This window comes from Phalaenopsis equestris, unplaced genomic scaffold, assembly GCF_001263595.1.
Source record: "Phalaenopsis equestris unplaced genomic scaffold, ASM126359v1 Scaffold000911, whole genome shotgun sequence".
NCBI lineage: Eukaryota > Viridiplantae > Streptophyta > Magnoliopsida > Asparagales > Orchidaceae > Phalaenopsis > Phalaenopsis equestris.
In genome coordinates, this window is record NW_018165350.1 from 14626 (window position 1) to 36588 (window position 21963).

The 21963-nt window shown below is 36.5% G+C and overlaps 1 protein-coding gene across 2 annotated transcripts in view; it reads right to left on the reverse strand.

Annotated features, from left to right (window-relative positions):
- LOC110032298 (vacuolar protein sorting-associated protein 22 homolog 1) overlaps positions 1–21932 on the reverse strand; it is a gene marked incomplete at its 3' end in the record, with an annotated part of 35987 nt that extends 14055 nt beyond the window's left edge. The window contains 4 exon segments of one of the 2 annotated variants that reach the window (XM_020735879.1): positions 1923–2058; positions 12186–12296; positions 12381–12489; positions 21396–21932. In XM_020735879.1, coding sequence (XP_020591538.1) covers positions 1923–2058; positions 12186–12296; positions 12381–12431 — 298 coding nt within the window. 2 annotated transcript variants of the gene reach the window in all.
- Between the last annotated feature and the right edge of the window lie 31 nt (positions 21933–21963).

Sequence of the window (21963 nt, forward strand, 5' to 3'; positions counted from 1 at the left end):
ATTCACGATATTAAGATCACTAAGGTCGATCGTATTTTCAGAAACTTCATTAAAAAGTTTATCAAAAGTAACTCACCCACCTATGTTGAATATCTTTTTCTAAGAAAAGTACTTTTTGATTTTCATCTTTAATACACTTTACTTGAGTTAAATCTTCACTTTTCTTTTCTCTTTATTTGACTAGTTTATACATATATTTTTTCACTCTCTTTAGTATCTAATTTATTATAAAGATCATTAAAAGCAGAATTTTTAGCGTCACAGATTGTTCTTTTAGACTCGCTGCGGGCCGTTTGATTTTTTTCCCAGTTCTCTAAGTTTTTACATTTAAACCAATTTTTATAACATAACTTTTTATATTTTATCTTTTCTTGCACATTATTATTTCACCACCAACTACTTTTATCTATAAAAATTTTTTCTTTTGATTCTTGAAGCACATCTTTTGCTACTTGTTTAATAGTGTTTATTACTTTATCCCACATAACATTTGCTTCTTCATGAATATCCTAAATTTTGAAATCTTGAATTCTATTAATAAAAATAATTTTTATTGTGTTTTTTAAGTTTCTTCATATAATTCTACGATGATGAATCATAGTATTCTTTATTTTACAACTCTTAATTTTAAAATCTAGAACTAATAAACGATGTTGGGTACTTAAATTTTCACTTGAAATGACCTTACAATCTTTACAATCGTGACGATCTCTTCTTCTAGCCACCATGAGTATTCATGAAGTCTTCTACCACTCTATCGACATGTCCATTTAAATCTCCTCCAATAAAAATTCTTTCTTCAAGAGGTACCATTTGTATTAAGTCTTCTAAGTCATTCCAAAATTATCTTAGGACCCTATATCTAAACCTACTTGAAGAGCATGAGGACTTATAATATTAAAAATCTTAGTATCAATGATAATCTTAAGGGTTATAATTCTATCTCCAAATCTATTAATTTTTACAACATAATCTTTCAAACTCTTATCTATAATTACACCTACAACATTTCTAGTACGACTCTTACCAGAATACAAAAGTTTAAAACCTAAATTATCAATCTCCTTAGCATGTTCTCCAACCTATTTAGTTACTTGAATACATAAGATATTAATTTTTCTATGAAATAATTCCATTAATTTATTCCATTAATTTACCATTGAGAGTACCTATATTCCAAGATCATATCCTAATATTAGTTCCGTTAGTTTCATAAACTAATTTTTTTACCCGCATTCGCCCGTAATGTGGGAACCTTTGCTTATTTAATACTACACTCGGGCGCCGGTGTAGCGGCCCTTGCATACTTTTTACTGTATTCAGGCTATACAGCGTGTCACTTCCAGAGGATGCCCTAGCACTTACACAATGATCAAAAGGATTCATGTCATGATTTTTTTCGACAAGTTTTATGCTGGCTGTCCTCCACTTTTACATCCGGACTTGGGACCGGCAACGGCAGTGTTAAACAGGAAGAATATAGCAAATAAAATAAAATAAAATAATAAAAAAATTTTAAAATGTTAAAAACAAAAAACAGTAAGAATCAAATTTTGTAGAGATTTGTACTTCAATGGTATAGTTCAGGAAGATTAACAAAAACATAGACAAGACATCCTTAAAATAAACACATGCACTAAACGAAATCATGATTACCATAAACAAAGACAACCAATGAGAAAAAGGCAGGATGGCTCAAGAAAAAAAAATACTTCTCATAATGAGCATATGTATAGAAGTGGGATTAAGGCTTTGTTGTTATTGTTGTTGTTGTAATGAACATACATATAGATAAAGATACAGACATATAGCATAAAAAAAATTAATTAGATAATATCTCTATGAAAGATGGATTACGACAAGTTAGTCAAGCAAACAGAAAGTTGCAAAACGATCAAGAGCCAGTCAGAAAATAATAATACCAAGTTCATAATAAAAGTCACCGATTCCAAGTAACTCTGCCCAAAATCCCTTGTTGGAGGCAAGGGGATCGACTCCAATTTTAGCACACATCTCATGGAACTGCGATCTAAAAGTAGGATTTTTACGAATGTCATTCTGCAAATGATAACAAACAACGGAAAAAACACAAAAAAAAATTAGTAATAACAGGTTAAGAGAGCTCTTGAAAAACTTAAGACATAATAAAACACTTACCGGACATAATAAGAAAAAATTAACAGAAGGCGCAAACAAAGATCTAAATGAACAAATCTCGGAAAAAAAAAGTCAACTTAAATGCAAATTAATATAATCCAGTCTACCCTGCATTGTTTCCAGTGTTTCTTTGATGGCAACTTCAAAATTTCAGAATTTAGAATGGCATCAAAATTCAAAACAGTTCCAGTGAGAAAGTTCCAGTGAGAAAAAACTCTAATTTGAGAAAGAAATGTTTATAAGCTCTTAGATGAGAATACCAAAAATTTAGTTTCCTTCATGACATTCCAGTGAGAAAAAACTCTAGTTCGAGAAAGAAATGTTTATAAGCTCTTATATGAGAATACCAAAAATTTAGTTTCCTTCATGACATTAAGTTAAAAATGACTTGCAATTATTTAAAATACACAATCACTAGTGCATGCTAACATGTTTTATACATCTTTTTCAACAGATACCAATTACATAGCAACAGATATCAATTGCATACCTTGGTACCGTTTGCTGCTCCTAGAAGGTATTTATGAAGCAGATTTAAGGAGGAGCTGCTAGAAGAAAAATAAGGTAATGAAAACAAGAATGATCGACAATATTGGAGGGGAATAGGTGTTGTTCGGCAGTTTTCCCTGCTGAAACAGCAAAATAACTGGTACGGGCAGTGAGGAGGTTCACTATCTTCTCCTAAGCAAGATACAAATACACCATAGTGAGGAGGTTCACTACCTTCTCCTAAGCAAGATAACAAATTTCTCCTATGACGAGGTTGGCTTGAATGCTCCACTAGGTGTAGTCTTGTTGTATGATCATGGAGTTGAAATCTGTCTGAACAGTGGTATGGACCTGATATTAATGCGTTGTCTCTCCACCTTCAGGGCTAGAATTTGAACATCTTGTAATGTCCAATAGCGTTGAAACTGTACCACATTACCAATAGACGATCTTAATTCTCCCAGATATCGAGCTACGATATTCTCCTCAAGCTCTACTAGCTTACATTTCAACATAAGTTGCTCGAACTCAATCGTATTCTCCTCCAGTGAGAGATTTTTCTGTCGTAAGTGATGAAATCACAAGAACATATCCTGCCCATAAAATATTTGAAGGTATTTGCATTGCAACTCTCGTTCATCTTAGAACAGCTAATGATTTTATTTTTTTCCTAATATTGGCATAGGCGCTTCAAATTTTTCAATCACAAAGACGCACTCTTCTTTAACTTGACGACGACATGTTTTACTCTTCTTTCAAGTGGAACATCCTTATATTCAAAACTCATTTCATTGCCTTGATTTACTCGATAAATTCGTCTGAATTCATGTGACCATTAAAATCTGGCAAGCCAATCTTCACTCAAACATCCTAGCTTCTTTATTCCAAGTCAAATCAACGCAAGATCAATTGTTTGTCACTTGAAATTTCATGACTGAAGGGATTTACTTCATGCCCTCAGTCAGACGAGTCACGGTTATGGTCATGGGTAATCTCACCGGATTATCTCATCTCAAAGTTATCAAGTCTCTATTGCAGATAAAGGATTTTTTGTTGTATATCCTCTATAATAAGTTCCTAGACACCTTGTTGAGGGTTATCCATAGCGGCTTGGCATCTTCTTCACCCGATCAAGTTTTCGGCGGACATAAGATTCCAAATCAAGGTTTGCTGAGGGCTTAGGTTTTGATGGTAGGTGTCGGCTAAGAATTTTTGTGAAGGTAGGAATGTTGTATTTGATTTTGAAAATTAGAGGTTGGGGCTGGGAATTCGGTAGGAATGAATTGGGTATGCTGAGGATTTTCTTTTTTAAATTTGAATTTAAGGCAAGAAAGACAAATCATTAAAAAATTTGGGCTTCTAGGGCTCTACCACCAAATGATATCATTTTGAAGCTCCTAGAAGAATTTTAGGAAGCAAATTTAATGGAGAGATGGTGGAACAATAGCAAGAGAATGAAAATAATACCGAGTTTAACCAAACAACAATGGAAAAACATTATTATTCTTGAATTCAAATAGATAATTACAACCAAACAAAAGAAAATAGGAAATAGCAATAAACAGGACACACAAAACTTGACTAGGGCGGATTTAGAGAGGGTGGTGGTGGTTGTTCGAGGCTTAAAAAGGTAGATGCAAGGCAAAGAAGTGGAGCAGAAGGGCATGGACAGTAGGGAAACCGCAAGTGCTTGTTATCCTGGGCAGCAATAAGTATGTAGGTAGACTGGAAAGCACAGAAAACAGCGGGTAGATGGAAGTTCTAGGCAGCGATAGCCAAAGTGGAGGGTTGGAACAGCAGGAAACAATAAGATGGGAAGAGTGGCTGGGAAGGCGAAAAACTGCCTGGAGGGTTGGAACAGCAGGAAACAATAAGAAGATGGGAAGAGTGGCTGGGAAGGCGAAAAACTGCAGAGATAGACGACCAAGATAGTTGTTTTGTGGGGGCTACAATGGGATGGGGTGACGAGGCGGTTAAGAGCAATGTGAGAACAAAGTGGAAGGGTTGAGGAAGCCTAATCACAACCTCGAGAGCGAGATATAGTTGGAGCGCCACTCGAACCCTTGGATACAACCCTAAAAGGGAAGAGGAGATGCTAACCACTATCCTAACATAAAAATAAGGAAAAAATTGAAAACTAAACATGTCAAAAGCAAATAAATAAAACTAGAGTATTTAAAAGTGGGCCCCCTCTCACAAGGAGGCAATAATCCCATGTCAGAGGGTTGACCAGCCTCCTATGCCTAGACCGAGTTTGTCCAGGGAGGGACACGGCAATTTTTCGCACCAATGGGCATCGTGCTGGACGTCCCGAGGTCAAGGCCATGTGGGAGCTTCGATCTCATCAGTCAAAACTCCTGACTCCTCATAGTATGGTGTCAAGTAGACGACGTTGAGGTGGTGGAGCTACTATAACTTTGCTGAATTGGAGGATCTTCAACTGCGTCCCAAGAAGCACCTGGATCCCACCATTGTATGCACTGTCCCACAACACCTAAGAAGGTTTCCCCAATTACGAGTAACCATCTATATCTGTCCAACCATTTGTGAGTACCGTATTGATCTGTAGTGGGATTTTACACCAAGTGTAATCTACAGAATCTTCTAAAAGTTGCTTGATGTTAGCTTACTCTTGAAGTGAAAACAAACAGAACCTCCCCTAACGGTGACGGCCATGGCGGTAAGTTGTTGATAAGAATATCCTGAAACTTTCTCCGTAGTGGTTGACATGTTTATGATATCTACTCTTCTATCTTGCTACCCTCTATAATCAGCAAAATTGATCCCATTTGTGTCTCTCTACGAACGCCTATAACATCGGCCTCTGCATAAGATAGAAGAACTGTGTGATTTCCATCTTTGATGAATGAATAGGTATTATTGAACCTATCATGTTGAGTCCTGCGATTAAACGTCCACGGTCTCCCCAAAAAGATGTGATAGACATCCATTGGCACAACATCACACCACTCCTAATCCTGCGGCTAATTCTCAATAAAAAACTCTACGAGGCATCTCCTGTCAATGCTAACCATATTCTCCTTCAACCACATCAAGAAATATAACTAATGATAAGGCTATACATTGGCACAACATCACACCACTCTAACTAATGAGATTTAACTCGTCCACAATCTATGCAGACGCTACATTTTTGTCATTACCTACATCGATGATAAGGCTACATATTTTTCCCTCCACAATACAATTGTATGAAAGATGTTGTGTTTCTCCCTCATGGTCTTGGTTCGAATGACCTATTTAACCACAAGCATCTCACCCTTATCAAATGAAAGTAGGTACTCTTCACCCTGCTATTCAGCTACCTCCTCCTCACTCACCTCTTCTAGTGCACCCTGCTCAGCGAATAAAACAACTCTGCTCGAAGGGCAACTAAAGGAGATGTGCCCATATCCATGAAACCTGAAGCATGTCCTAGCTAGAATTGTGTTGGGTGTGCTACTCTTCTCAAAATTCTCAATCTAATCGACATTGTCATTCTCCTGACCAGTCTTCTCAACTCCCTTAAGCATACTCCTACTAATGTCTCCAGTTGTGTGTGGTTGTCTGAATGGACGTGGGTGTCTGCTCTGCTTCTACTATCTCTCCACCTTCAGTGTCAAATTCCGAACGTCACCACATAACCAATAAGGTGTAGCTGGACCACATTGTCGATGAAGGGTTTTAGGCCTCCCAAGTAACTGGGTATAGTGTGTTCCTCTAGCTCTACCAATTCACATTTCAGTATAATCTACTTGAATTCTGTCATGAATTCCTCCGCTGACAACTCGCCCTGACACAAGTAATGTAGCCTCAAGAACATGTCATGGTGATAATGTCGGTATAAGTACTTTGTTTGTATCTCTTTCTTCATCTTCCCCCAAGTGAAGATTTTGCTTTGACCTTCTCTTTGTCTCTCTCTGTAGATTCTCTCACCACAATGAGGCGCTCTTCTTTAATATTACGACAGCAAGCTTCATTTTCTATCAGTTGGCATCCCTTGTAATCAAAAATCCTCTTGACTATATGCAGCCACTCAATAAAGTCATCTAAATTTACCCTCCCCTCAAAATCTAGTAGGTCTTCCTTCACTCTCAGATCACACTGTCCTCCATAAGACACTACATCCCTCAGCCTCCTCTGGTATTGAATTCCGAAGCGTCGTGACCTACCTTTCTCTTTACTAGAATCATCTCTGCGAAAGGGATTCAAGTGTTCCTCCCTCGCTACTCTTTGAATCTCGCTATCACGATCCACAGTGAATATCTCCCGTGAGGGATTATTAGTGACTGAAGCGGGCGCAAATTCATGCCTGAACCAAATTGATCCAGGTAATTATGTAGTCGTGGGGTCAGTCGATCCTACGGGATCACTTCTAGTTATCCTCTTACTATATATTTGCTATCCTGATGTTTAAGGGTAAGTTCTTCATGTGTTTTGTATCGGAACCGACGTTAGAGTTTCTTCTTCCCATCGAGGGTTGTATCCTAGAGTTCTATATGATGCTTCAGTTATATCTTGATCTCCAATTGGTAAATATCAACTTTATCCCTTCCTGCATCCCTCTCGCTTTGCTACGACGCCCTCCTCGCAGCAACCGCCCCCACAGCAGTCTTTTTGTTGTTCTTCCTACAATTCCTCGTCGTTCAGCAATCCTCCCCGTTGTCGTTGCCCCAGGCTAGCCCTCCTTTGATTGTCCTGTAGCCTCACACCTTCCCCGTCGTTATCTTCGTCATTCACGCTTGTTGTCACCACCTGGAAACAACCATTCCTGACCATTTACTGTTGTTTGAGAAAACTGGCCAGTTGTCTCTCTAACCCCAGCCTGCTGCTCATGTCGTAACTCCCTTCAATGCGAATGTTTACCTCCCTTGCTGCCGCAACTCAAAACCATCCTTTCCAACCGATTCATTGCTATATGACCACTCGTTTTTGTTATCTCCACCCTTCCAATCCCCACTGTTGACCCAACTACCCACAACCATTTCAGCTACCAACCTTGCTCCCCGACCACCTGGTTAACCTCTACCACTTATGGATCAAACCCTACTGCGAGTTTGCCTCATGTTCGTTGTAATTTCTCATTCAAGTGTGTTTGATTGTAACCACATATTTGTTTTAAATAACATTAATTATTTTTTCTATTATGGTTTGAGTTAATTGTGATATCATTTGGTATCAGAGCAATCCCAACTCTAGCCCATCCTACGGTTTCTAGCATTTTCAATATCACCCCCCACCCCCCGCAAAAAAAAATTTCCATTTCAATCCTTCCACTTACCTATACCTAAAACCCCAACCATGCCACTGCCGTGACAATTGCCTGAATCTGATCAAAAATCTAACATAAACACATACAACAACTAATCCGCCAAGTCCAAACCGGCTCGATGTCAATGCCATTGAAGAAAAGGTCAGTTTACGACGCCATGAAATAAAGAAAAGGTAGGCACCAACTCCATAAAAACCCACTAATTTCTCTGAGGATCTGATGGTCTAGCTAGCCTTAACAAAACATATTATAATATTAGTTATATTTCATGCACAACATAAAAACACGAGAATAATAACTACAAAATGTCTACTAGTATTTATAAATAATTATGAAATAATAAGATTTGTCACATCAAAAATCTAAAAGAAATAATAAATATTAAAATCATGAAAGGTTAAAAGTTAAACACGAGGCTAAGCAATAATAAAACATGGTTAATTACACATTAATGTTATCATAAACAAAAATAGAAGCTACTGCAAATATATGAATGGAATTTAAAAGGGTATGAATGACAAACCTACAATTAGTTATGAATTTAATAGAATTAGCACGGAAAACACCCCAAACTAGAAATAGTATTTTATCCCATAATAAAGAGCAGTTGCTTACAGGCGACAACCAGGATACTTCTACGAATTTTACAGTTCGATCACTGATCCTACATCAACTAGAAAATAAGATTAATTATGTAGTTTACTTTTAGCATTACTTGGGTATAACCTAATCCACATTTATTATTATTATTATTATTATTATTATTATTATTATTACTACTATTTTTATTAATTTAATTAAAAGAAATAAATTGTGAAACCTAACTTAACTAAGATAATTAAAATAATATTTGGTTTTTTTTTTATTTTGATAAGGATGAGAAAAAATTCCTTAATTAGAAGTGTTCGTGCATCATAGGCCATAATAAAAAAAATTATCTTATATGCCTCTTCTAATTCACGTAATTGACTAAACAACTCTGATGTTTATTTATTCAGAGAAATATGTTTAAAAGTTGCTTTTAAATAAAATTATCTTTATGATGGCAATATAAGGTATAGGATTTAGTGATATTATGAATACTCGAACACAATAGTTGTTGAAGAACCATCGTTGTCTTCCAAGAGCAATCTAGGCCTTCCAAGAACCATCATTGTCTTGATTTCAAGTAATTACTTTGTTCTAAAGCTTAACCACAAGTTTTTTCAAACGAACAGATATTAATGTATATATTTTTTACTTGTGTCTTGATGCAGTCATTAAGGGTGCAAATGAGTCAAGTCAAACTCAAGGCACCTCGGCTTGAGCCTGATTATCGAGTTTGAGCTTGAGCTCAAGCTTAAATTTTTACTTGTGTCTTAATGCAGTCATTAAGGGTGCAAATGAGTCGAGTCAAACTCAAGGCACCTCGGCTTGATCCTGATTATCGAGTTTGAGCTTGAGCTCAAGCTTAATTCTATGAGCAATAAATAAATGATATTAATTCAAGCCAATTCACGATCTAACTTGTTTATCATTAAATAAAGAAATGATATTAACTCAAGTTAAGCTATGCAAAAATGAGCAATAAATAAAAAAATAAGAAATTATTTGATATAAAATGAAAACTATATTTTTTAAAATATTTTTAAAAATTTATAGATTAAATCTTGAACTTTAATGTATATTTGAGTATAATTTACACTATTATTTTTTTAATGAGACGGCTTTTGTCAAGTCGAGGATTGCTTGAGCTTGGCATGTTAACCCATCAAGCTCAACTCGGGGACCGCTCATCGAACAGAGCCCGAACTAGCTCACAAGTCAGCTAGCTCAGTTACACCCCCAATAGTCTTCGATCTATGGTTATAATATGGAGGTAGAGAGAGAATCCTAGGTTCAAACACCATACTCAATGTTCAATCTTTTTTTGAATAAAGATCAAATATTTATTTCAAACCTAAGGATATACCATTATATATGAGACAATGCTTGGAACGGGATTGGAATGAAGTTCAAACCTCATTTTAACTTGATATGAACCAACCCCTTTGCGCTTTCGAATTCCTATAGGCATAAACATAATCATGTAGAGGGTTGAAATTTATACAAGACTACCATAAGGCAATGATAGAGATACTAAAATAGAGGAGAAAATTAATTAATAATATGACTTAATTAATTCAAAAGGGATAAAGGACCAGTTCAAACCTCATTTGAATATGATTTGATCAAAGTTCAATTTCAAACCAAGGATTTTCATTTCTTCTTTTCTCATTTTATATCTAGGAATACAAACGTTGGAAGAGTATGAATGAATTCAAGCATATATAACAAAAAAAAAAGAATATTAACCTATTGTTCATTTGATGGGGCTCACAAACACCAACTTCATATACAAATTAATGTTTTATCATAGTTGTGGCACAGTTAAATGCAATTGTAATTGATTTACAAGATTAGCATTTGAGTGATCAGTCAAATAATTACTGTTATGGAGTAATATAGTGTTGATATATTATTTTTGACTTATTATATTTAATATATTTTAAGTATTATTAATTCAAATTCTGTGTTTTATTAGTGATTTTTTAAATTTATATTTAAATTTTTAAATAGTATCAATCTCTTTGTATAGCTACAAAAAATTCAAATTCTTTTAAAACCTACTTACAGCATGAGGTTCTTAATTGAGCCATGTTCAAGCAAAATTTTAATAATATTCAAACCGAATTCAAACCAAAATTGAAATATCATTTGAGCAATGCTTGAATTACATTTCAACATTGTTCAAACTCTATCTGAACCATATTCAAAACTTGTATAAAAATGGTTATAATAAAATAAATTATAACTTTCACATAACAATGTGCAATCACAATAATAAGTTTGATAAAACAAATTACAATCATAACAGCTATAACATGGCAGAACTACATTTCTCCTCCTATGTCTTGGCTAAGTGCTCTAATAAATTAATATTGATGAAGCTAACAGCTTCTCATTCAAATTTCAATATTCCACTCTAGTACTTAGGATAACTATTTATATCACAATAAAATGTCAAAATCTAATCTTGTTAAAACTTTTCTCCAACCTAACTTCTTAAAAGTTGTGGAACACTGGATTTGTACACTGCTATTTGTTAAAATTACAATTCCCTTTGCTCTATTAAAAAGATCACAAGCATCAAATTTTCTAACAACTTTATCCATCACATTACAAAAGCTTCATATGTGACCCAGGCAATGTAATATATCTCTGCAAGTATGATTAAAGTGGTGTATATAAAGTAAACCAAATCAAATGAATCAATACTATATAAGGTGATGAGCACAATACAAAAGGATTCAAACTTTATTTGAATAAGATTGTAATAATTCATATTATGCCCGATGTAGTACAGGATCTGGGTTGTAGTGCAAAAACAAAGTTAGAATCAGGTTCAAAATTCCAATTAAAAATTGATACATTATTCTTTTTCTTTTTTCCTTAATAATCTCATTTAATCCCATCCCTATTATAACCTATTTTGTCATGGATAAATGCATTCGAACTTGAAGATCTAAAAATATAACATTACTGAGGTTGAACAAAAGATTTCTGGAACATAAAGACCATCACAATAAGACTTTCATGTAGATCAATGACGGAAGCACTAAGATCATTGAAAGAGAATGTGTTAGAAAGGTTGGCATTCGAGCAGCTTTGCTGTCCAAAAATTCACATTATTCTTAAGCCGACAATTATGATTTATAATTTATATATCAGCTGTGTTTCAATTCAAAATGAAGTTTTGGACATATTTCTCCATAAAAATAAGTAGCATATATATTTGGCTAACTAGATGTATTACGAGGAATATAATAATTACATATGATTTAAAAAGGGTTGAAAATTAGTTCAGTTCAACTCCGTTGTAGCATGATTCAACCCTTTTTGATTGGCTTGTGAAAATATGGTATTTTTTGGTCCAAAACTAATTAATTTACACCGCATCATTACATTTAACAATAAATTTTTTTTATTTTTGACAACTATTAATCTATGAGTCATAAAATTAGAGCTCTAAACCAACCACAAAGATCTTATTAAACAAGAAGTACAACAAAACAATTCCACAATAAGGATCAATGAAACTTCAAATAAGAATAATAAATTCCTCTCATAATGTATGATTTTTACTTTAAAACATTTAATTTATAATATTAACTCATACTAACACACCAAAACACTGAAATATAATGTTTTATTCAACAGAAAGAACAAATCCAAACATATTGATTACCTTGTGCTTCTGAGCAAACTCTTCCAATTGGGATCTAAACGTTGCAAGCTGCTCTTTCATGAGATCTGCTCTGACCTTAGCAACATTTTCTCCAAGCAGCCTGTATTGATCCTGAAAAATTGAATCATTCAAATGTCAGGCAGAACAAATAAAGGTCAAATAAAATTCATGATGGGAGATCGGATCGGACTATACACGAGCAGCAGCAGCTGTCTGTAAACCAGCAATTCCAGGCCTTCTCCTCATGTTGCTTGCTCGATGCCTTTGTTACTCTAAAAGTGTTGCTGAGATTTTTTCAAGTATGCTGGTAGGGAAGGCAGTATAGAAGGCTTCAATCTCCAACTAAGAGGCAGAAAAATATAGAAATTTAACTTCAATAAAAATACGAAGGACAAAATTTTCAACAGATGAGTGGCTGCAAGTAATCACAAACAAACTAAATGTTGAAAGAAATATCGGTTATTTTCTTTTTGTAAATGGTGTAACAGAACTTTAAGCTAGTAAAAACAAAGACTACTAAGTTAATGAAAAAAAGTGGTGTAAACCTTCATAGAGCATCAATCTCAAAAAAAAAGAAGACAACATGCCTAGTTGTCATGACCCGACTCGGGGCTTAGAATTAATCAAGACGGGCGGTCTGATGGTATGAATTAAATTAATATATTCAGTTACCATTTAACAGATGAAAAAACCACTAATCAAATTAAATTATAGCATTATATTTAACTTTACCTCGTTACTAGTTGTTTGTAACATCTATACATCATTCATATGTTTGTCACATTCAATTCAACATACTATATATAGCATACATGATATTAAGTAACTACAATCATTCCTAACAAAGTCCCCAAAAATAAAAAATATATAAATCAAAATAAAATTTGTGCAAATATCATTATTTATTATTGCATATAAATAAAAAAGAACCAAAATATTAGCATAGATTAAAAGTATGAATATTCACCTTAATCACGAATGATTTTCTTTGCTTTTAGTGTTTATCAACACTTCCAAGTTACCACCTAAAATATATAAAATATTCAAATTTCTAAACTTTATTATTATTATTATTATTATTATTATTATTATTATTATTAATTTAATTATCAATTAACAAATTTTATATATTATTTAATTAAGGTTTCAATTCTTGAACTTTAGGTTTAATCATTGAAATTAATACTCATAATAATTTTATTAATTTAACAAAATACCTTTTTTACTTCACTGTCATTACCTTTTCGCGAATCAAAGCGAAACATCTCTAGGTTGAATCCCAACTTCATTAAACCCCATTATTAATAATTTATAACATACTAATTCATTTAATCAAAACCTTTCTCTCTCCCAAAGACTCGGCCCGATCTGGCTCCCGCACGCTCCGCCCCTTCCTTTTATTCTTCTTCGGCTCAATCGCACAAGATCGAATGTCACAGTGCATGAAGAATCTTCTCCCGCACTCGCCTCCTCTTTCGCTCAATTGCGGCGTCGCCTTCTTTCTTAGGGCTCGGTTAAAGCCCTCTGTCTACGCTCTTCTCCTTGCCCTAGTTGCACTCACCAGAGCTATTGAAGCCCGCAAAACCCCAAGTGACCTCCTTTGCTTCCCTCGGCGCTAATTGCCCGACCCTCAGGTAAGTAGCTCGGCCCTACCGTCCCAGCATGGATTTATACACGAAAGTATCCATTCAACTTCCCGACCCTCTCGCTTCACCTACGCCTCCTCGGCTTCCTGGCTGTTTGATTCCTCATCCCCCTTTAACTGCCCGACTCCTCACTTCTCCTTCAGTTTCTCGTTTCCTCTTCCTCGATTAATTGAAATGGGGCTTCACAACCTTCCCCACTTACAAAAATTTCATACTTAAAATTTAAAAAACACATACCATAAATCACATCTTATTAAGTAGGTCAATATTAGCTATCCAAGAAATTAGGGGTCATTTATTAATATGAAAAGTAATCATTATAAGGTAAAGACTAGATACAAGGCGACTCAACTATTTACTGAAGCAAAAAACTATGTCAAGAAAATATCCTTATTTATAAAAAAACACCAAACTCATCAGAGATTTCATCACCATTCGCGACAGTAAGTTTTTCAGACTTACTATGAGTTAGGGAATATACTCGAGATCGAACCGGTTGTCTTGGTTGACCTTGTGTAGGAGTTGAAGCTGCAAACTCGATCTTTTTCTCTCCGCTTGCATTCCTCTATGAAGGAGCTCCATCTGATTTATGATCTGAAGTGCTCTTATGCAGGAGTTGAGCAATATCTTGCTATGACCAATATCTTGTTATATGACCAGTTTGACGGCATTTGACACAAGTGACTACAGTATCCCGAGGTGTATCTCTGCAGAGCTCCATCTGATTTATGAACTTAAGTGCTCTTATGTAGGAGTTGAGCAATATCTTGCTATATGACCAATATCTTGTTATATGACCAATTTGACGGCATCAATAGCAATTGTTAGAGTCCATCAAGCATTCACCTTTATGTTGTCTTCCGCATTTGGCACAAGTGACTACAGTATCCCGAGGTGTATCTCTGCTAGCTCCACCTGAATTATTCTTAGACTTCTCAATGGATCCTTTTGAGTGATCTACATGTTCTTTTGCAGTCTTGCTCTTATGCATCTCCTTACGCTTCTGAGTAAGTTGATAATCGATCCCCACTCTTCTAGCTCGTTCTAATAGTATCGAATATTCAATGATCCTTAAAGGACCAATGTCACATTTGATCGCTACTGCAGAAAAAAAGTGTTATAGATTTCTTTTAAGATTAATATTCAGCGATATCTAAAGATACCAGCGGTACTCTTCTTTCATCCGGACAAACCACAATATCTAGTATCTTCTCTATCCTCGTTAACAACTTTTTTGTTTCAATTGGGCTTCAATTCTCTTGAACAGAGGTGGATGCGGATCTTGAAATGTCTTCAAATATTTATCCACCGTGACTAAATCACTTCTGATAGGTTGCGATCTCGACTCATGAATCATCTGAGTCATTGTCGTCATCATTTGGTTGAGGAAATTTATGTTCACAATTATAGTGGGTTGCACTTTGTTTCCTATCAAATTATCTTCTACTATAATTTCAAGTGTATGAATGACTATGTTTGAATGGATATAAATTTTTTTTTGAGTTAACTTAAATTTTTAATGTTTATATTTTTATCATATTTGCTCTTTCATCAAAATTTCATTAATTAATCTTACACCTTATTCTTTGATACTACTTTTGTCGTGATTCGGACCAATGTTTGGAATTAACCAGTCGAACGGTGTGAATTAAATTTACTATATTCAATTATTATTTAATAGATGAAATAGTCACTAATTAAATTAATTTAAAGTTGTATATTTAACTTTACCTCCTTTTTTTTTTGAAATTGTGTCAACTAAGACATATCAACATCATATCCTTTTTTCACATATGTGCAAGGGTACCTTAGTATTCCTCTACTAGTACCATGAATAGGTGATTTCATCATTATCAGTAAATATATCATTCATGTGTTTGTGGCATTCAATTCAATATATTATATATAACATGCATGATATTAACTAAAGTATTCCTAACAATGTGACCAATAAATAAATCATAATAAAATTTCGGCAAATATCATTTTTTACTAATGCATAAAAATCGAGAATAAGTAAAATATTATCATTGATTTGAAGTACAAGTACTGACCTTAATCATTGATGATTCTCTTTGCTTTTAGTGTTTGTCACCACATCCAAATTACCACCTATAATATATAAAATACCGAAGTTACTAAATTTTATTACTACTATTATTATTAATTTAATTATCAATTAGCAAATTTCATTATATTATTTAATTAAGATTTCAATAATTGAATTTTAAGTTTAACCATCGAAATTAATACTTATAATAATTTTATTAATTTAACAAAATACTTTTTTTTCTTTACTGTCACCACCCTTTCTATAATCAAAGTGAAACTTCTCTAGGTTGAATCATAATTTTGTTAAACCCCATTGTTAATAATTTATAATATACTTAATTCATTTAGTATATACTTAATCCCAAAGGCTCGGCCCGACTAGGTTCTTGCATGCTCTGTCCTTCCCTTTCTTCTTCTTCGGCTTGATCGCACAAGATCGAGTATCACTATGCGCGAAGAATCTTTTCCCGCACTCGCCTCCTCCTTTGCTCAACTGCGGTGTCGCTTCTTTACTAGGGCTCGATTGAAGCCCTCTGTCTCCATCCTTTTCTTTGCTTTAGCTTCACCTACCGCAGAAACCCGCATGATCCCAAGGGCCCTCCTCCACTTCCTTGGACGATGTTTACTCGACTCTCAAGTAAATAACTCGCCTCTACCGTCCCCCCTACATGTGGATTTATACACGAAAGTATTCATTCAGCTTCCCGACCTTCTCGTTTCACCTTCCCCTCTTCGGCTTTCTAGTTATTTGATTCCTCTCCCTCCTTTGAAACTTCTTCAGTTTCTCATTTCCTCTCCCTCGAATAACCCCCTCTTCGGCTTCCTAGTTGTTTGATTCCTCTCCCTCCTTTAACTGCCCGACTCCTCACTTCTTCAGTTTCTCATTTCCTCTCCCTCGAATAACTCAAATGGCACTTCACACTTGTTCAAATATATGCGAAAATAATAACCGTGATAATTTGGTTAGATTTTCCTAGAAATTTTGTATGGTTAAAATGCCTTACTTTTCTCATAAAAGCATTTGAACTAAAATGTTCTAAAATAAATAGATTCAAGAAAATCTACAATTCAACCAAAACTTCATTGAAGTTTCATGTTACCTACAAAACAATGGATTGCAGTTGCCCGTATTTTACTATTTTATAATGACATTAAAAAGGGTCGAGGCAAGGGCGATAAGAGCTTGGGAAAGGGCGGAGCAAAGAGCCGCCACAAAGTTCTCCAAGACAATATTCAGGGCATCATCAAGCCAGCAATCCCTTGCATCACTCGCCGCGAAGGCGTCAAGCGCATCAGTGGTCTGATCTATGAGGGGACGCGAGGAATGCTCAAGATCTTCCTTGAGAAGGTAGTCCATGATGTTGTGAACTACACCGAGCATGCTTGTCAGAAGACCATCACAGCCCTGGATGTTGTTTATGCCCTCAAGCGTCAAGGGCGCACCCTCTATGACTTCAGTGGTTAGCTTCTGAAGTTTCTGGATTGGTGCGTTTCTTAGGCTTTGTTTGAGAACAAGACAAAGCTTCATTTAGTTGCAGAGAACACCGATAAAATTCTTCTCTTTATGAAATTCCTATTACACCATTTACAAACGTATGAAATTTCATCCTCGTTCTCTTCATGAAATTCCTAAACGGAGAAGAAATTCCTTTCGTTTGAGAATCAAGTCAACAATATTCACTCATCCACAAGGTGCGTCGACCTTAAAAGAATTTTTTCGCCATTTCACGATGTTAGATCCCTACGGTGATGCACTTGCCGCCCAACGTTCCGTTGTTAAGAATATAGGAATATCTGAAATAGACTCACACAAGCCAATTCCTCAAAATCTCTTCTGTTATAGGTCTTTCGGCTACAAATGTCATCATGGTAAGCCAAGTTCACCGGCATCGCAACCGGCATGCTCTTCCGTCTAATCAGCATGATACCTGCATCTGATTTATGGGTTTCTAGAGATTCTAATATTTCTTTTGGATTCTGAGAGGAGGGAAAGCCATGGAGAAGAAATTTTATTTTTATCTAAATTTATTACAGTTAAATTTGGAAGATTTATTGAATCCTTCTCGTAGTCAAACAGAAAGAACCAACACATGCAACCATAACCGAAGAACCTACATAAAAATGAACTCTCATGCATCTCTTGTCCACAAATCCCTAAACCACCTAAACTTTAGAGCAAAGACCAAGATTTTCATTTGGGGTTGGGGTGGGGGGCACTAGGAGAGGAGCTGCTTACGGATTTCAAAAGAGCTTATCCTAGCTCTTTCACTACAACTCTAGCGACAAGAGAGGGCAACCGGAAGAATAAGAAAGGTGGACGAAGATGAAACCTCTCAGCACTCTTCTTGGAGTCGAATCGAAGAAAATGCACAATCTAGCAAAAGAGGAAGAGGAATCGAATATAAGAGTAAGTGCAAGATTTTGTCTTGCTTCGCTTCGACAAGAAGGATTTCGTACATTTTACAAATTAGTTGTAATAAATTTAGATAGATGGGGGCGATTATAGTTGTTTATCTTTCAACGTTCTAATTAATAGTAGAGCTTATCCTAGCTCTTTCACTACGACTCCAGCTACAAGACAGGGCAACGGGAAGAATAAGAAAGGTGGACGAAGATGAAACCTCTCAGCACTCTTCTTGGAGTCAAATCGAAGAAAATGCACAATCTAGCAAAAGAGGAAGTAAAATCAAATATAAGAGTAAGTGCGAGGTTTTGTCTTGTTTCGCTTCAACAAGAAGGATTCAGTACATTTTACTAATTAGTTGTAATAAATTTAGATAGATGGGGGTGATTATAGTTGTTTATCATTCAACGTTCTAATTAAAAGTGTTCGGGGGTAGAGGGGCACTGGGAGATGTGCAGCTTACTGATTTCAAAAGAGCTTATTCTGGCTCTTTCACTACGACTCCAGTGACAAGAGAGGGCAACGGGAAGAATAAGAAAGGTGGACAAAGATGAAACCTCTTAGCACTCTTCTTGGATTCAAATCGAAGAAAATGCACAATCTAGCAAAAGAGGAAGAGGAATCGAATATAAGAGTAAGTGCAAGGTTTTTTCTTGCTACGTTTCGACAAGAAGGATTTGGTACATTTCATTAATTATTTGTAATAAATTTAGATAGATTGGGGTGATTATAGTTGTTTATCTTTCAATGTTCTAATTAATAGTGTTTTTTTAGGGGGGGGATTCTGATACGTTAGAACACATCCAAGTCATAAGGCAGAGAACAAATCATTGTATCTCAAACGAGTGACAGCTCATCGGTGTCGGGTCGTTGAGGTGATGCCAACGAAGACAAAAAGAAGAGACAGAGCTCAACAAGGGTATTCAAAGGAGGGGAGAAGTAATCCCTAACAAGTAGAGATAACCAAGTCAGGGTATCACAGAACCGTCATCCCAAGCTACTAAGACCCAAAGTCTATCTGATCATGAAGGTAGTCAGCCCAACACGTCCTGAGATCCCCGGTCAGCAATCTATGAATTATGTCGTCCACGGGGACCTCAGTAACCCTAAGATCAAAGGAAAAAAACTCTATCCTATGACTATCGGCTGAAGCTCCAAAAAATGACACTTATATCCACCAAATTGACGAGGATGGCTCAAAAAAGAAAAAAGGGAGGTTCAACTACAAATCTGGAAATAGTCCAACGAAAGGATTTACACAACATCTAGGTCAATGTCTAGGTCGGGGAGCCTTCTAACGAACTACGCGCACTAGACAAAATCCAATGAAAAAAGGTATGTTGGCTAGTCGGGTTGGAGAAGCACGGGGGGCTCCTCCTCGGGACATGCAAGTATGATACAGTTTTCTAGAGCGATCATTAATTATTATGAAAATACTATTAGAATGGTCTGGGTGATATACATGTTATGCAACACGTTTTAAAACCGTCCCGAAGGCCATCTAAAAAAGTAAAAACAAATTTTGAAATTTAAAAAACTTTTAATCCTAAATTTTAATTTATCTTGAATCTTTTATTAGAATTTTTTTATATTAAGAAATTTACAATTATAGGTTTTTAATGAGCCTAGATTATATTTTTTTGTGGAATCCCAAATGCACAGAAATAAACAATAAAAGTAATTCAGGCATACAAGCACTCAGTAAAAGATAAAGCACTCCAAAAGAATATATAAAAGATGTAAAAACATCGTTAGGTCAGTAACATATCCCAGAAAAGCAGGAAAAGCAGTCAGACTCCACATATACATGCCCGGCCCTAAGTCCAACAAGAATATAGAAACTTCGGACTTAAGGAACAGGGCACGAGCTGCAATTCCTGGTTCCAGTCACGTGGTTTGGTGCGTCGTCCACCTCGAAGCTTGTGCCAGTACCTTATTTAAGATACAGAGTTAGCCTAAAAAGTATCAAATATATTTGAAAAGAAAATATAAAAGACTCAATCTGCATGAAAACAAGCGTTAGCAGGAAAGTCATGCAAAACAAAATAGGTTGTCCTATAATTGGGAGAGCTAAAGAGCACATACAAGTAAAAGGTTAAAAATCATTACATGCTCTCTCATAGCAGTACATGTATGAGTGTGTATATAAGCACAGCACCCTGCAGAAGAACGATCTATTATTTTAATATACATAACAAGCACACAGACACATCAAAAAGAAAAAGGGGACGCGTTGCTAGCACAAGAGAAAGTCAACACAACAATAGTCAAAGACATTCAAAAATACTACATAGCACCCTAAATTTTAGCCTAGCACACCATCTAACAAAAATTATATCAACCTAGTATCTAAGTGCTGGGTAAGTTTAGTATTCGGATATGTATGACTTTGGCGGGGTTGTCGTAGCGGTTCCGTCCTAAAGATCCAAAGGATCTAAAGAGTGCCACCAAAGATGAACTTTGAAATGGTTTGGCCTTATATATGGCCTAGTCTGTTATATGCATAATTTTGAAATTACGGCGTAGCATAATAAGTAGAAAATATAAATTTTTATTTTAAAATAAGGGTCATTAAATGCAAGCCCGTAACATGCATGGTGACACGAGCTAGATCCCTTGAATCCTTAGCACAGTCATAATAATCTCGCTGACTTAACTCGCATTGCACACCGAAATCAACCCGGCAAGCAATGATCATTAAGACATCGTGACCGACACAGGATCACTCACATACCAAGCATGGTTCGCATCCATACACGCATGCAAATGCAAGTGCAGACAATCACGTGACAAAAGTTTTAGGTGTGTCGTGGAGGCAGTGACCCGAAAGGGTGTGTGTCGTGGAGGCAGTGACCCGAAAGAGTGGGTGTGGCGTGGAGTCAGTGACCCGAAATGGTGGACATGGCGTCAAGGCAGTGACCCAAAGAGTTCGTTCGATTTTACAGGGTGCTCGGCCACGCATAGAAAACCCTATCCTAAAGGCGGCCACACCTGCTAATGCCGGCCAGCGCATGCAGCCCGTGTGGGTGATCGAACCTACACGCCTAGCAAGACTAAACCCAAAGGCTAGCTGAGAAGGAAAAGACCGAGGGTCAGAGGAGGCTATACCGTAGCGTTGGTTGTTCGTCGTTCGGTGAAGTCCAGGATGAAGCTCTCCTCGAAAAGAGAAAGGAAGTCCACACTTTTTCACGCTGCGAGGTTTCCAACCACAAAGGAATGAGGGCCAACGAGATGCTTCGGTAGATGGTGTGCTAGAACATCCGTCGGCGTCACAAAAAGAAAGTGGGTAAGAGGGGATAAGCTCTGCCCAAGGTCCTGCTGGCAAAGGAGGCCGCGGCAGGAAGTTTGCTGACAGAGGCTTCGCCGGCAGAGGAGGCTTTGCCGGCGGGAGTGGAAGCCGACGAAAGGGGGCTGCGGTCGTTAGCACTGAAGGAAGCGCGAAGGCTAGGGCTCCGCGTGATAGGGAGCGAGGGCCAGCTGAAGCAGGACTCCGGCGTCTAGTAGGACCGACAGGACGTCTCCGGCGAGAGCAGGCGACTCGTGCTTGCGGTTGACCGAGACGGGGAGAACGGCCGAGGTTTTCACCAGAAAAAAAAATCGGGTAGAAGCTCCGGGGGAAGGGAGGACGTCGGCGGGGGGTTCGGTTGCCGGGCAGGAGGGGCGGGGGGGCAAATTG